Source organism: Protopterus annectens, chromosome 3.part1 (genome assembly GCF_019279795.1).
Source record: "Protopterus annectens isolate FY-2018-M chromosome 3.part1, PAN1.0, whole genome shotgun sequence".
NCBI classification, from domain to species: domain Eukaryota; kingdom Metazoa; phylum Chordata; order Ceratodontiformes; family Protopteridae; genus Protopterus; species Protopterus annectens.
In genome coordinates this window covers 1,653,154,998-1,653,171,539 of record NC_056732.1, presented here as the reverse complement: position 1 = coordinate 1,653,171,539, position 16,542 = coordinate 1,653,154,998, and the positions used below count along the sequence as shown (strand labels likewise).

At 38.3% G+C, this 16,542-nt stretch overlaps 1 protein-coding gene across 1 annotated transcript in view; it reads right to left on the bottom strand.

Annotated features, from left to right (window-relative positions):
- The window catches only part of PEX1 (peroxisomal biogenesis factor 1), a 1,694,243-nt gene that overhangs the window by 163,303 nt on the left and 1,514,398 nt on the right, over positions 1-16,542 (bottom strand). Inside the window, exon 22 of the mRNA XM_044067676.1 lies at positions 13,962-14,159. Within this exon, the coding sequence (XP_043923611.1) occupies positions 13,962-14,159 (198 nt within the window). The remainder of the gene's footprint in view (positions 1-13,961; positions 14,160-16,542) is intronic.

Genomic DNA, 16,542 nt, shown 5'->3' with positions numbered 1-16,542 from the left:
CCCTCACGACTGATTGCGTGCTTAGGACCTTATTATTAATGTGATAATTTGTGGGGATGTCACTCTCCCCCAAAGGTGATTCAGTTTGAGGCGATGTTTCTGGCACCAGTCATTTGTTTGGATGAGACCCTCTTGGAGGATGTCCATATTCACTAGGGGAACTGATAACAACACCCAGCTTGCAATCATCTGCTAATTTGGTCAGCTATAGCCCAGTGGTTTTGGCCTGCACCTCAGAAAAGTATATCCCAAATAAGAGGCCCCAAGACCAATCCCTGGGGTACACTGCTTGTTAAGGGTCTACTGCTTGAGGTGGCTTTCCCTATTTTGACTAGGTGGGTTCTATCAGTGAGACAGCTACCAATCTGGAACCATATGGATTGATAGAAGAAAAGAAAACGAGCAGGCAATGGAAAATTCAACTGTTTATTGTATGTAAGCGCTTTCATTGAACAAAATACTTCAGCTTCTTCAGACGAATAAAAACTATTCACTTCCCAGTTTAAAAACCTAACACAAACCTGCTGAGCCAAAGGGCTGGGCCAGCCCAAGTACATGATGTCATGCAGCATTACCAGCCCAAGTACATGATGTCATGCAGCATTACCAGCCCAAGTACATGACGTCATGCAGCATTAAACATTTAAAGCAACATTGACTAATTAAACCATGTTGTCCAAATGATAGTCTTAAGCATCGAAAAAAGGTTAATAAAAAAGTTTACCATTTCCAACCCAAGACAAAAAATAAATACAAATACAACTGGGATGGTAAATGATGCTTAAAAATAGACCATTGTTATATAAAAGATAAAAAAATAATGATAATAAATAAAGTGTGTACTGTGTAAATGTGTAGCATTTAACTATATTATGTTATGTTATTAAATTGAGTTACATTATGTTAATGTAAAAAAAAACATGTAAATACATCATACAAGACTCGTACTTATATACATGTAAAAACATATAAAACCATAGAAAGTCTTACTCATAAACAAATATAAAAAGAAAAGTCAGTTAGATGTTTTAAACATTTTTGTGTGAAACAAACAAGCTGCCACCCCTATCTTGCCAGGGCTTTAAGCTTCAACAAGCTCTTGATAGATAAGGCTTCATTTAACCCTGGAAAAGAGTAAGCAGCAGTTGCAATTTGCCATTCCACTTCAGCCTCTTCTAATTTGAGTTCCCAGGGCCCCCCTCTTTTGTTATGTTCTACTTGTTGTAAAACCACAAATAAGAAATTGTGACTTGGGAAAATAAGGGTGTGTCTGGCTAAAGCACTAGTACTTGTTTTGTTCATAATGCTGTATTGGTGCTCATAAATCCTCTGTTTTAATTTCCTCTCTGTTTTCCCGATATAAAATGCTTCGCAACAGTCACAGAAAGCTCCATAAACAACCCCTAGAGAATCACAGTTGTATCTATCATGGATGTAATATACTTTATTTCTGATTTTTACTCTGTCAGTTAATTTAATGAACTTGCATTGATGGCATCTCCCACATTTTGTCATGCCTGTATTAAATTTAGAAGTCCTTTTCGGCCTTTCAACCAAACCTTTCAGGTTTACGCCCCTCCTAAAAGTTAGTTGGGGTGTCAAACATAAAGAACTTCTAAGGTGGGGATCTTCTGAAATAAATGCCCAGTTCCTGTTGACAATTTCTCTAATGACTCTAGAGTCAGGTGAGTAAGTTAACAGTCTAGTTGATTTGCCTCCCTCCTGTATGTTTGTTAAAGCAGGAGATGCTAAAATGTTAGTGTGTGACTCTGGCATGTTATAACCTTTGTGTAACAGGGGGGTAAAGTGGCCTGATGACCTTTTACTAATGACTTCTTCAAACACAGTGGCCACAAAGGCCATTGGATACCCTTTCCTATTAAACATGGATCTTAAGTCACATTCAGTAATAAAATCATTGAAGTCACTAACCATTCTGGCAGCCCTTACTACTTGTCCCTTCACCACAGTTTTTTTCTAGTGTAAAGGGTGACAAGTGGAAAAATGCAGAAAGGCGTTGGAATTGGTTGGCTTACGGTATATAGTGGCTCTAAATCTGTGGTTAACAAGGTCCTTTGCTAGATGAATATCCAAAAAATCAATGTAGTCTGTGCCTATTTGGAAGGTAAAATCCAAAAAGGTAGTATAAGTTTTAATCTCACTGATGAATTCATCTATCAAGTTTACTTCACCCTTCCATAGAAAGAACATGTCATCCTGGTACCTAGTGTACCAGACCACATTGTTCTTAAAGGTAGGGGAATTAAACAAATAGGACCTTTCCCAGTAAGCCATGACAGTGTTGGCAAAACTGCTGCCACATGCAGCTCCCATAGCAACGCCACTTGTCTGGAGGTAAAATTCATGTTAAAAAACAGAAAATTATTTAGTACAATCTCAAGGAGAGTTTCAATGACATGCACCTCGTGGTTGTCCATGCCTCTCATGTGCAAAAAATCCCTAACCCTCTCAATACCAACTAGTTGAGGGATTACAGTATACAAATCCTTAATGTCCACTGTAAGAAACACTAAATTGTCATTAAAGTCCAAGTTATTAATGGACTTAAGAAAGTGCCATGATGTAAATCAGTTTAATAACATAACATAATATATTTCAATGCTACACATTTACACAGTACACACTTTATTTACTATCATTATTTTTTATTTTTATATAACAATGGTATATTTTTAAGCATCATTTACCATCCCAGTTGTATTTGTATTTATTTTTTGTCTTGAGTTGGAAATGGTAAACTTTTTTATTAACCTTTTCTAGATGATTAAGACTATCATTTGGACAACATGGTTTAATCAGTCAATGTTGCTTTAAATGTTTAATGCTGCATGACATCATGTACTTGGGCTGGTAATGCTGCATGACATCATGTACTTGGGCTGGCCCAGCCCTTTGGCTCAGCAGGTTTGTGTTAGGTTTTTAAACTGGGAAGTGAATAGTTTTTACTTGTCTGAAGAAGCTGAAGTATTTTGTTCAGTGAAAGAGCTTACGTACAATAAACAGTTGGATATTCCATTGCCTGCTTGTTTTCTTTTCTTGTTTCGGTTTTGCCAGTTTGGATTTGCGTTTTTTAGTTTGTACCATATGGATTCATGCCTAGTTGAGAGAGTTTATCTATTATACCCAAGTAGGGAACAGTATCAAATGCTTTGGCCAGGTCAAGGTAGGCAGTGTGCACCATCTTCCCCTCATCCATGGCTTTGGTTATGGTCTCAAAGAAGTCGACCAAATTTAACAGGCATGACCTCCCCTTGACGAAATCAAACTGTGCAGGATTGAGAGTTTGGAGGTTGCCAATGTACTTGTTAATGACATCCATCATAATCTGCTCCATGGCCTTGCAGATCAGGCTAGTTAGGCTGATGGAGCTACAATTTCCTGGATCAGTGGACGCTCCACCTTTGTGCAAAGGGATGACAGTGGCGGTCCTCCACTCGGTACGGGTGAAGCCGGTACTCAGGCTTTGATTAAATAGGGTGCTTAATGGTGCTGCAAGTTCCCACCTGAGTTCATGTAGGATGGAACCTGGGATGTTATCAGGTCCCATGGAGGCTGTACTTTTTGCCTTTGAGAAGGCAGTGATGACTTGGTCCCTAGAGAGAAGGGGTGGGGCAGGTGCTGGGGATGTCCTGATTTACTGATGGGAGACAGAGAGGCGAAGTTTTCCCTGAACCTGTCTGCCAGCAGTTTGGCTATATCTATGGTGATTGTCTATGTGGTGTCCTTGACCACCAGTTCTGAGCAGATCCGAGTGCTTCCTTTGAGACTGCGGACATATGTGAAGAAGGCCTTTTGATCGTCTTTAGTAGATGTGGCCAGTTTGGACTTGAAGTTTGCTTTGGAGGCATTTGCAAGTGCTCTTATTTGCTTGTTCAGGATAAGGAGAGATTGCATCCAGTTAGGCACCTGCTCCTTTTTAGTCCTGGACAACAATTTTTTTCCTTTTATTATAAAATTTACTTATTGCAGATGTCCGCCAGACAGGTTTACTCTCCCTTGAGGTGGATGATTTTGTCCTGTTGGGTATTCCTAATTCCATGCAGCTATATAAATGCTCGTATAGTACTTTGGTGTCAGTTTGGACATATGTACCAGTTCCTATGGAGTGGGAGGGGCTGTGAAGCTATTTATACCTTCCCTCCTGCCGGAAGTTGTAATCAGCTTTGAAGGTTTTTTTCTTTTTTGCCCCTAGCTGGGGGGGGGGGGGGGGTCAGGAGAGATGCTGACTTCGAAAGTGACCACTCTGTAGTCTGATCTTACCAGGGAGGATGATTCCTATCTTATAATGAGTATCATGAACGTATAATAAGTTGACTTTTATTTGTACACTTAATAAAAGTTTTTTATAAAAAAATGTGTAAGTTGAGTACTAGAACATGATGTGTACAAAGTTTGGGGGGGTGATAACATGGAACAACGTATATCTGTGTAATGCTGGGAGCTCAGAGAAGTGGGATAGTGTATATAAGTGATTGGGAACCTTCTGGGCTCAGCGTGTCAAAAATTTGGAAAATTAATATCTTGACTTGGATGGCATGTCCCCACCCCCCCCAGCGAACAAAAGCATATTCATTTATCTAAAAAAATACAGTCCAATCATGTGTGCTGCTATGTATTATAAAAGTAAAAGAAAAATCTGTGACTTACAATAGAGAAAACGATATGAGCACTGACAACTGGGCTTAAAATAGTGCGCCAAAAATTACCCTACTTTTAATAATAATTTTAAACTGAACTAAAAAAAATATGGAACACAGTGCATCTGACTTTATTAACATCAATTAATGACTTTTTTGTTGCTGAATTTTAATAGGCAAGTGCAAGGTGTCATATTTCTGGATGGCGCAGTGGTAGCGGTGTTGCCTCACAGCAAGAGGTTCTCCAGTTCGATTCTCGGTTGGAATGCCTTCTGTGTGGAGTCTGCATGGCCTCCCTGTGTTCATGTAGGTTTCTTTCGTGTGCTCTGGTTTCCTCCCACGTTTCAAAGACATGAATCTAGAATATTTCTCCCTGGGCCGCCGCTGAAAATTGGCTGCGTTACAAGTCGGACATTCCCGGTAAATAAATAATACATATTTCCTGTAATTTTGTTCATTCAGTTTCTTTGGTAACTTGGGTGTTGGTGAACTCTGGTGTGTCACCCAAAACGTTGTGTCACCTTTAACACATGTGTCATAGGTTCGCCATCACTGGTCTATATGCTTGCAATCTCTTAAATTATGGAATGCAATATGAGCTGCTTCTGCTAAGTACTCTGCTTAAAAAACTACAATAGGATGATGTTACTGCCTAGTAGAGAACGTACAGTTTATGTAAAACTTACCACAACAGCAGATATTCAATTAGTCCACTGTTGCAGTAGTGTAAGCTACTAGCTAGGATTATGACAAGACCAATAGATTAGATTTTCAAAGTTTAAGGGCATGTTCCATGCACTCTGTGTGGCGCTCCATATAAAGACTTTAGCTTGGTATTTCCCTATCCTGTGCATGTCTGACATTTTCCACTTACCTCATCTTCTTGTCTGTATTTTATTTTAATGGTTGGTCAGACAGAAGAATGGCTCCTGTACCTTTGCTAAGACTGAAAAAACTCCCACAAAAGATCTACCCCTGCTTCGGATCACTTGATTAATACTGCCTAAAGGACATTGCTTTTTTATATTACCGGCAGGTTAGTGTTATTTCAGCAACTACAAAGAATCTTTTTTTCATAGCTGAAGACTGTTTTCTGGTCAGTTTGTATTTTTCTCCTGTATTCCTCACTGTGATATTTTCAAGTAATTCCTTGGATGGATTGGTGGCTGCTGGTTCTCTGCAATGTCTCACACTTACACTTTATAAAGCATTCCCATCGTTTGTGTTTTTTTGACATAGGTTACTGCTAGGTGCATCAACAGAACAGCAACTTCATAATAAGAATTTTTACCTGGTTTGGGAGGCTTCCTGCTCTTCTGCTGGTGCTCAGTTTTCTGCATATTTGCAAACTGACTGACTCGCATATAAGTGTGCATTTCTGCCTGCTTCATTCCTCTGCCATTCCCAAATCTCTAGCCACCCCCCACACTCACATCTTTATTCCATTCTATCCCAATCCCATTTTTGATTACATCATAACTGTAGTAGCTATAACAGAACCTTGTCTCAAACACAATGATCCTTCCCATCCACCACTTTTTTCCTAGGTGCAATTATTACCTTCATAGGAGATCTAGTTCTACACCTGGTGGTTGAACACTACTGCTGTTTAAATCTATGTTCAACTCTTAGCTCAAAGCAACACTACCTCAGGCTACTTCTCCATGTCCCCTCCCCTAACAACTTTCTTATTTATTTTGCTGCCGCTTATGCCCCCACCGCCTCCTTAGCTAAATTCAAACCCCTTCTGCTTGAAATGATTTCCTCAATAAAAATGACAAAAGCGTCATCCTATTAGTTGACTTCAACTTCAAACTTCTAGGCCCAAGATATGAAAACAATATCTTGGGTATCCTTAATGACTTCAAACGCACAGCTGGTTCACTGAACACAACAGTCCCAACCCTTCCTTGATCTTATTATCTGTAATAATCCTAACATTATTCCCCAAATTCTTATTCACCCACCCTTTCTTCAATGACCATTTCTCAATCAGCTTCAATATCTCTTACCACATAAACAAAAATCTCTCCCTTTCTCATACAGTTCTGGAACAAATCACAATCCAGCATTTTTGAACTAGACAGTTCTAGCCTCGCTAGATTGGTCTCCTATTCTCTCTCTCTTGCCACATAAACAAAAATCTCTCCCTCTCTCATACAGTTCTGGAACAAATCACAATCCAGCATTTTTGAACTAGACAGTTCTAGCCTCGCTAGATTGGTCTCCTATTCTCTCTCTCTTCTTAGCCACTGCAGCGTTTTCCTCACACAAATGCTCACCAACCTCCAGGACTCATTCTTCCCTAAAATCAAATGGCTCTATAAACCCTCAAAAACTGGCTCACCTACAAACTCAAATGCCTTCTTAGTCTTAGGGGCAATGCCTGGAAAAGTAGCCCATCATCAACCTCCAGGCAACACTATACTAAGATAAAAAAAATCTAGCTACCCTAATATGTGGCATCTCTTCCACGCTGTATATTTTGTACATAATTAATTTCTATACACTCTTACGTACATTTGCTATTTTTTATTTTTTTACAATTTGTACTCTCCCCTTCGCTATTTCACTCTTCTTTCCTTACTCTATCACTTCCTATTGTCCCTTATAACGTGTACTTTATTATTATTGTTACTGGTTCATCTCTGTCTTCACACAGTTTGTATTCATAACACTTGTTAACTTGGTTATCTACTGTCATTTATATTTGTCTGGGCTGAGACTGAAATAAGTCCATTTTGATCAGTGCTCTACCTGACTTAGCAAACTGAACGAACGAACGAATGAATGAATAAATAAATAAATAAATAAAAGGCAAGTGGAGCACCACACCTAAAGACTCTGATCTTTTTCTTTTTTGCCCCTGGAAGGAAGAAAGACAATAACCCTGAAAGAAAAAATGCTAGAAAAGGAAAGGTAAAAACAGTAACTATATACACACACATATATAGAAATATCCACACTCTGGTAAGAAATTAAGAAACACACACAAGGGGGGAGGGTGGAGGCAGGGTAAGCAACTGTAATATGATCTATTGCTACAAATTCATAGGTTCATACTAGGCTATCTGCCCTAGGGCATTTATAAGCCTAGCCAGAGTGTGTTTGGCTTTTGCCACCCATTTTAAATGAATTTTGCCATGCCCTTTTTCGAGGTTATAGGTTCATAGGTTCATACTAGGCTATTAAAATACCCTTGTCAGTCTCAAACCCCACACCTTGGACTCACCAGTCTGCATAATGTACCACTAAGCCACAGCATATAGAAGTATTGTTTACACAACTATATTATGTTCAACACTAGATCACTGTTGCAGTAGCATATGCTATTAGGTAGATTACCACAACTTTATAACGTACAAGAATGAGAAAATAGCTTACGAATCCTGGAGTGCCTGGAGAATGCTCCTAACAAACCCAGTTCTAGACCTACAAAAGGAATCCAGTTTGTAATGCTTTGTAAAAGTATGTAGATAGGACCAAGCTGCTGCTTCTTGAACACTTCTAGAGTCCAACCCTTTTCAGAAAGCCACAGAAGGCAAAGTGATTGTAGAGTGGGTTCTAACCCTGCCTGGAAGTGGCTTGTTATGGTGAGAAAAATAAAAAGAAATAGCATGAGACAATCATTCCACAACTATCTGGTTTGCCACTGGTTATCCTTTTCTCTTAATTTCATAGGAAACATACAGCTGATGAGCCTTCCTGTAAGGACTGAGTTCTGCCCACAAAGTATGAGAGCTGAATGTGGGCATTCAGAGTCTACAGAATTCTTTATTCCTTGTTTGTGGGTTCAGGAAAGAAGACATGGAGATTAATAGATCATCTCAATGTAAGTTCTAAAAGCACTTTGGACACAAAGGATGGATTTGTTCTCAAAGAAACCCTGTCCTTGTGAAGAATGAGGTGGGGAAGACTCACCCCTAATAGCTTGTTACTTAGATACCCTTCTTGTAGAAGTCAGAGCAATGAATAATGGTATTGCATGGAGTTGGTTCAAATGGAAGAGTTACTTTTCAAGCACAAAATTAAGATCTCTAGGAGGCGCCACCTGTTTTACACTTGACAGCAAGAAAGGTGGACTCCCAATAACAAACAAGCAGAAATGGCCAACAGATTACGCTTGATTAAGAGTAATAAAGGGCAGAGGACAACTCATACAAATAATGAAGAACCAGAAGCAACTGGGCCTTAAAAGGGTCCTGGTTCTTGGAATGGTGTCAAGTAGAAAATCTTTTCTACTTACATGTGTGATTGATTAGTAGCAGGTTTTTAAACCTCCTTTAGTAGCTGCTTGACATCCACAGAAAAAGAGGTGCTGAAAAAGTATGAAAATTCTATCATCCAGGAAGTCAACTGATGAGCTTTCAAATCGGTGCGTCTCAGACCTCTCTCTTGAATGCGGAAAATCTAGTCTATGGGGAAGCTTGTGGCAATTACCCCTGGCCAATTCCAAAAGAAGGGAGAACCACTACTGCCTGTGCCAAAAGGATGTCACCCCGACTATCTTTGTGGAGTCCTTCTGGTTCTTTAGAAGAACCTGGGTATCAACAGAAAGACTTAAGAGGAACATTCCCATACAAGGAAATGAGAAAGCAAATGCCTTCTAGGTCTATTTGCAATGAATCATGGAGCAGAATTTTTTTTAACTGTTTGCTTTGAAAGGAGACAAGCAGTTCTACTTGTGGTGTTCTCCACAGCTGGATGAATTCATAGAAAACCCTCATGTACAGTTTATTTGTGAAGGTCTGTCCTGGTCCTGTTTAGTTGATCTGTTACACTGTTTTGGACTGATGGAATGTATGAAGCATGAAGAATCAAACTGAACTGATTTGCTACCTCCCAGGATATCATAGCAAGTCTGCAAAGGAGGTAAGATCAGGCACCTTCTACCTATTTATGCATCACATGTGTTTTCTGTAATACTTTGCAGAGGTCCTGGAGACCAGAAATGATTCTAGATTTTCATGGTATTTATTATTGCCATCACCTCTGTAGCACAGATGTGCTTCTGCCTGCCTTGCTTGTTCTACAGACCTTTGCACTTTTGCTACTTTTGCTACACCACCCCCAGGCAAAGTCTGAAACATCTGCTGTGACAGACTGAAAAAGAGGGTGAAGGGAAAAAGGAACAACTGGACTGACAGACAGAAAAATGGTTGACCCACCACATTACCTCTCTTCTTATAAACTCCAGAACTACAATCTGAAAATTTAAGGGGTACTGATGCAGACTTCTGACTGACTTGAAGCAACAGTGAATTCTCCTCATGTAAAGTCTAGCCAAGTGAATCATGACAACCACAGATGCCATGTAATCCAACATCTTGAAAAATTCCTTGGAAGATGCAAGAGATTGATTGGAAAAGTTCAATAAAAACTCTTGGTACATCTCTACTTTGTCTGGTGACAGGAAAAACTTTTCCCAGGGCAGAATCTAGAAGACATCCCAAGAAAACTGTTTAGTGAAAAGGGACAAAGGGAGATTTTTATAAGATTACTTGAAAACCCAGAGTAGGAATTTCTGAACATTTGCTAATGATTCTTGACAACTGGAAGAAAACAGTCTGCATATTTAAGAAAATTGTCCAAATATGGGAAAAATGTGAATGCTTTGCAGTCTGCAATAAGCAATTACTGGAGACAGACACTTTTTTAATTACCCATGGAGCAGCAGTCAGTCTGAAGGGTAAGAGAAAACTGGTAGTGTGAGCCAGACAGTGAAAATCTTAAACATCTATAGTGCTTTGCCGATGGGAATGTGATAGCATGCATCCTTTAAGTCTCACTTTATCATGAAGGTAAATAATGGGATAAGAGGTTATAAGGGTTGGAGAGATAAAATGTTGATCCAATACACATCCAAAGGAATAACACAAATCCCATGAAGGAAGACCACTCCAAAGGACAGAATTAATTCTTTAATTGACACACTTCTGGTACCTCAGCCTTTCGCCTTCTCCTGGAATACTACTTTGATACAACCCCATCACTATATATACACACATATCAAGTACCAATTAATCACTTAACCAATTAAGAACCCAACTGTGAAAAATTCATAGACTTTGAGCAACTGCATTTAGCCAGATATACAAAATTATAAATACTATTATGCACACATTTTTTAAACATTTTCTTAAAAAATATCTTACATTTCTAAATATATACATATTTCCTATTTTTAAAAAGTTAAAATTGTTCTCTAAATTCATTCCATTAGGAAACAATGTATAATAATTGATAATCATCCTACTCTCAAGTCCGTTTAATTCTCTTTTAAAACTTCCCTCATTACCATCTGGTCACGTTAAAACACTGAAGAACAAAGTACTATGTGAGCCCTTGTGTTTGGACAAGAAATGGGTAGCAACGGGGCTTTCTAACTTCTGCCTACTAACATTACTTAAGTGTTCCAAAATCTGGACTTTAACCTTCTTAGTTGTCTGTCCAACATACCAACATGCGGGATGACATCCACACCTTATCACATAAATCACCCCACAGCTGTTACAATTATAGAATTCATTGGCCCTACAAAGCTTCCCATTAATTTTACACCCAAGTAAATTCCTACCCCGGTTACACTGAGTAATTTCCACAATGATAAGTGCCTACTTTCCTGTCCACCATACCATAATTTCCATGGCTCAAATTTCTTTGGTTCAACAGTTCTTTAAGATTACTGTATCTCTCATAAGAAAAAAATAATATGTTTTGGGAACAAAGAACCAATAGAATTATCTTCACTAACAATTTCCCAAGCCTTCCTTACTATTCTTTCCAAAATGGGGAAAATTTCAGAATATCTAGTGACGAAGAACAGCCTTTTGTCACCATCATTTTTCTTCTTCATGACATCCCTCTTGGGATGTTCCCATGACATCCTAGTCTGATCTCCCATCTCCTCTAAAATTTTAGCCCTTGCCTTATGGAGTACCCTCTCATCATAACCTCTAGCTCGTAATCTATCATGTACCTCATTTAAACAATTCTCTTTATATACCTTGATTCAGAAGTATTATTAAAAATCCTTTTAAATTCTCCATATGGCAACGACTCAATTAGGTGTGAGGGGGGGTGCATACTAGTGGCATATAAAAGTTATTAACAGCAGTGGGTTTCCTGAATGGTCTATGCTGAATCCTCTGCTTAGCATCAACATAAAAACTACATCTAATGTCTATTTATACTCCCAAGTAAATTTTAAACCATGCGGGTTATTGTTAAGTAAACACATAAATTCCAAAAATTCCTCTTCCCTACCCTTACAAATAAACAGTAGATCATCTATGTATCTTTTGTAATATATTATCATTGTTCAAAATATATTCTAACACCAAAAACTGCCTTTCAAAATCCCCCATGTAAATGATAGCATAAGATGGGGGAAATTTTAACAGAGAATTAAACAGACTTGGGAGTAGGATGACCACCAATTATCATACATTGTTTCCTAATGGAATAAATTTAGAGAACAATTTAACTGTTTAAAAATAGGAAATATGTATATATTTAGAAATGTTGTAAGATATTTTTAAGAAAATGTTTAAAAAAATGTGTGCATAATAGCATTTATAATGTTGTATATGTGGCTAAGTGCAATTACTCAAAGTCTATGAATTTTTCACAACTGGGTTCTTAATTGGTTAACTGATTAATTGGTACTTGATATGTGTATATATAGTGATGGGATTGTACCAAAGAAGTATTCCAGGAGAAGGTGAAAGGCCGAGGTACCACAAGTGTGTCAATTAAAGAATTAATTCTGTCCTTTGGAGTGGTCTTCCTTCATGGGATTTGTGTTTTTTGGAGATAAAATGTTGAACCTAGGGACCTTGACAAAAAATATTAAGAAAGGAGAGGTCTATCACAGGCCTCGAAATTTCTTCTTTCTTTGGTACCAGAAAAAACATTGAATAAAGCCTTTTGCTCTTCTGTCAGTAAGGCACTGATTCTATGACACTGTAAGATAACATTTGTTGCAGAATAGGAAGAAACGGGGATATTTGGTGTAGTAAGCATGGAAGAATTCCTAGAAAAGGAGGGAGGGACTCCCACTGCAAACTGTACCCCTGCTGAATGACTTTCAGTATGCACTTGTCAGGAAGGAAGATGCAGACTCAGAGAGAGGGAGAGATTGCCAGGGTGGGGGAGGAAGGGAGCCTGGTGAGGCAAACTGTCATTCTGACTTAAACCCTTGTTACTGCTTCTGGGTTGCCTTAACTCATTACAGCCGAGTGACGTCTCCAGGCGTTTCTGCAGTTACCGCCTACTGCTCCTCTAGGCGTCAAATATTGCCTGTTCATATTTGCATTAATAATTACAAAACCATGCTACATACAAGGTATCAGAATATTTTATCTTGAAGCATACATGATGGCAAACACAATTGTATCGCTATAGGACCTCTGACAATGACTGTTTGTTAGAAGTCTAAGGTAATAACTTCATTTTTAAAGGCTGAAGCCAGACCCACTGGGAGTTAAAGGTACACACTTCAAAGGGCTGTACTGGAGGTAATGAGGACAGTTACAGCACTGAAAAGATGACAGCGGTGCTGATGGTGAAACATGTATATAAATCCCCATTTTATATTCCACTGCAGTGCTATACTCTCTGTTCTACACAAAATGAATAATTTTCCCCTTCAAAATTCTTTATAATCCTTGTTTTTTTTTTTTTTTTTAACTAATATCCATTCACAGGCACCATCCCCATGTTCATCAAAGAACTCCTCATTAAAATTAAATGGCATTATGTCTCAAAGAGCTTATCCTTGAAAACAGCATATATTTCCCATGTTTATACCATTTCTGAAAATCAATGGTCCTTCAAGTTCAGCTAATTACAAACCACTCTCATCCTAGTCAATGGCGCTAACAGCAATTTGTTTTACTGGGATAGGTTCTCTGCTTTGTACTCACAATTCATCATAGACAGTACAACATCTCTGTATGTTCTTATCAGTGTTTATACTGTCTACTACACGCAAAGCATTAATGGACCCAAGCTCTGCAAGGATATCGGAAACCAGTAGTAGTTTCACCAGCAGTAACAAAGGAGCTCAGAAAATTAAACAACTTTTTCAGGTCAAACAGTACAAACACAGAATATGAAAGGAATTTTAAACACACTCCTTTGACTCATTTGTGCTATGCTGTTGCACTGTTTTGCGCTATGCTGTTGCACTGTTTTGCCAGACTACTGCATGCACAAGTCTGGATTTTATGCTTTTTTTACTTCTTTTCTTCAATGCCATCTCCTGAAACAAATTAAAACATTATTAGAAATGATTCTTACAGCATTTCTGTTCCGGAAATTTGCTTTGATAATATTAATCTCAGCTCGAAGTCGCTCTGTTTGTTCTTGATTAAGCTCCTGGAAACCTTCTTGCAAAGAAGCCATAAATGCCAGAGACTGGGAGCTAGATATATCCCTCAGTGAAGTGCCAGTTAGGTCATGGGTCACAGAATTCGGTCCTGATCGACACTGAGAGTTCTGTAAGGAACAAAAAAAAAAGCAGAAGACTCATAAATTTGCGTGGTCACTATAACCCAACTTGTGATAAACAAAATAATTAAAGTATTGCTAAAAATGTGTGTGTGGAAATATACTAAAATATAACCAGACGCGTACATGTACACACACAAACACATACATGGGTCTACTTTGTTTTGTTGACTCTCATTTCACTGAATCTCATTTCACTGAACTGTAGTTAGTATATATGGCACTGTGTAGAGTACTCTAAGGCAAGTAAAAGGTATATGCCCTTTTCCCCACTGTAGTGCGATCCTGGAGTTAGTATATATAGCTGGGGTGTGGGGGGCAAAGCCCCCACTTAGTTTGAGTACAAGTTTGAGTACATATTGTCTTCTGGAGAGAGTTAGTCATTGATGTTGCAACTATGCATCTTTATTGTTTAAAATGTATTGTTTTGATATAACTATATATAACAACTCCAAGATCGCACTACAGTGGGGAAAAGGGCATATACCTTTTACTTGCCTTACAGTACTTTACACAGTGCCACACATACTAAGTTCAGCTCAGTGAAATGAGATTCAGTGAAATGAGTTTTCAGTAATTTGTGTTTTCAGCGATGTGGTTGGGGTGAAGTGAAATTCAGTGAAATGAGATTCAAAGAAACAAAGTAGACCCATTTTATATATATATATATATATATATATATATATATATATATATATATATATATACACACACACACACACACACACACTTGTCTACTTTACTTACTTGAAAAACCACATCGCCGACATTCACTTCACCGAGACAAATACACCAACAAACCAGAAGACCGACATCCGGAACACCGACATTCCGACCCCAGGTAAGTAACCACTTGGCCTTCCTGTTGAACTTTGCCCCTTACCCTCGCGGTAGTGTGATCGGGGGAGGGGGGTGGGTTTAGCTTTGCTTTTTTTTTCAGGACGGCCAAGTGGTTACTTACCTTGGTTCAGAACATCGGTGTTCTGGATGTTGGTCTTCTGGTTTGTTGGTGCATTCGTCTCAGTGAAGTGAATGTCGGTGATGTGGTTTTTCAGGTAAGTGAAGTAGACACACACACACACACACACACACACACACACACACACACACACACAAAGAAAAAAAAATGAGAACATTTTTTAATTTTCTTTTTTCAATTACAGACTGAGAAAATGGCAGCTAGTAACCATAAAAGCTTAAATTTATGTGTTTTCGTTTGTGAAAGGATTTGTAATTCACCTAGGCTAAGCGTGAAATGGGTCAATATTGATCAGTGCACTACCCCGGTAAACAAATATAAATAAATTGCAAAAACAAGAGGTAGGCAAAATATAGACAGTATTATAGCTTGTGTTGTAAATCTTCACATCCTGTGGTATACTATGAGATATTAATTAAAGCTAATATATTTCACTTAGTTTAATTTCTCCACGTCTTTTGGGTTTCTAATACCATGATGGGAATTGACTCCTTTCGTAAGTCAAAGTATAATTAAAGTTCATGAAATTAGTATTGTTTTAATCTTTGATGTTAACCAAAATTGCTCTTCGTAGCACCCTCAATGTGCCTAGAACTGACTTCTCCTGCAATTCATACGGAGCTACATGTATCAATAACATATTTAAATACGACTGTATATTTTTTTTATGAGACTCGTTGCTCCTGCTACTACTGGAACGGTCTAGGTATCCTTCTTCCACACTGCCCTCAATTCTGCTTGCAAATGCTAGTATTTAAGACACTAATCACTGGGTGTAGCAATTTCAATGATCAATACTACTTTTGTCTGTTTCATCGACTAATATATATGGTTTTCTTACATCTATTTTTTGAACTGTTGGTAATGGATGAGCCCAAGTGATATAAACGTCACAATTTTCTATAATGCTTTGTGGCTCATATTTCCAATGCTTCTCAGCTACTTCAATATTATAATGTTTGTACAATCCCCAGTACAACAGTCTTGCCACATTATTATGCCTTTCAGTATACAGTCCTTCTGCCATTAGTGTATCACACCCAGCAACAAGATGTGTGACTGTTTCCAGTTCTGTTTTACAAAAGCTGCATGCGTCTGTTTCTCCAACATGTTCAATGGACTTTGTAAACCAACACGTACATAGTCAGCTACCCTGGGCCACCAATATTAACCTTTTGTCTTTTAGTTTAAATTCACCTCTCCTTAACCTTTCTGGCATTAGATCCTGATAAACATGAGGCTGTTCCAGGAGTTTTCTGTACTTGCAACTATACTTCTTGCCTTCTCATCAGACCCTTCACCTTATATTCTTTCTTTTGTTTTTCTTCTGGTTTGATTTCCATTCCTGCTTGACACCTATATGCTTTGATGCCTATATGCTTCTGCTAAACT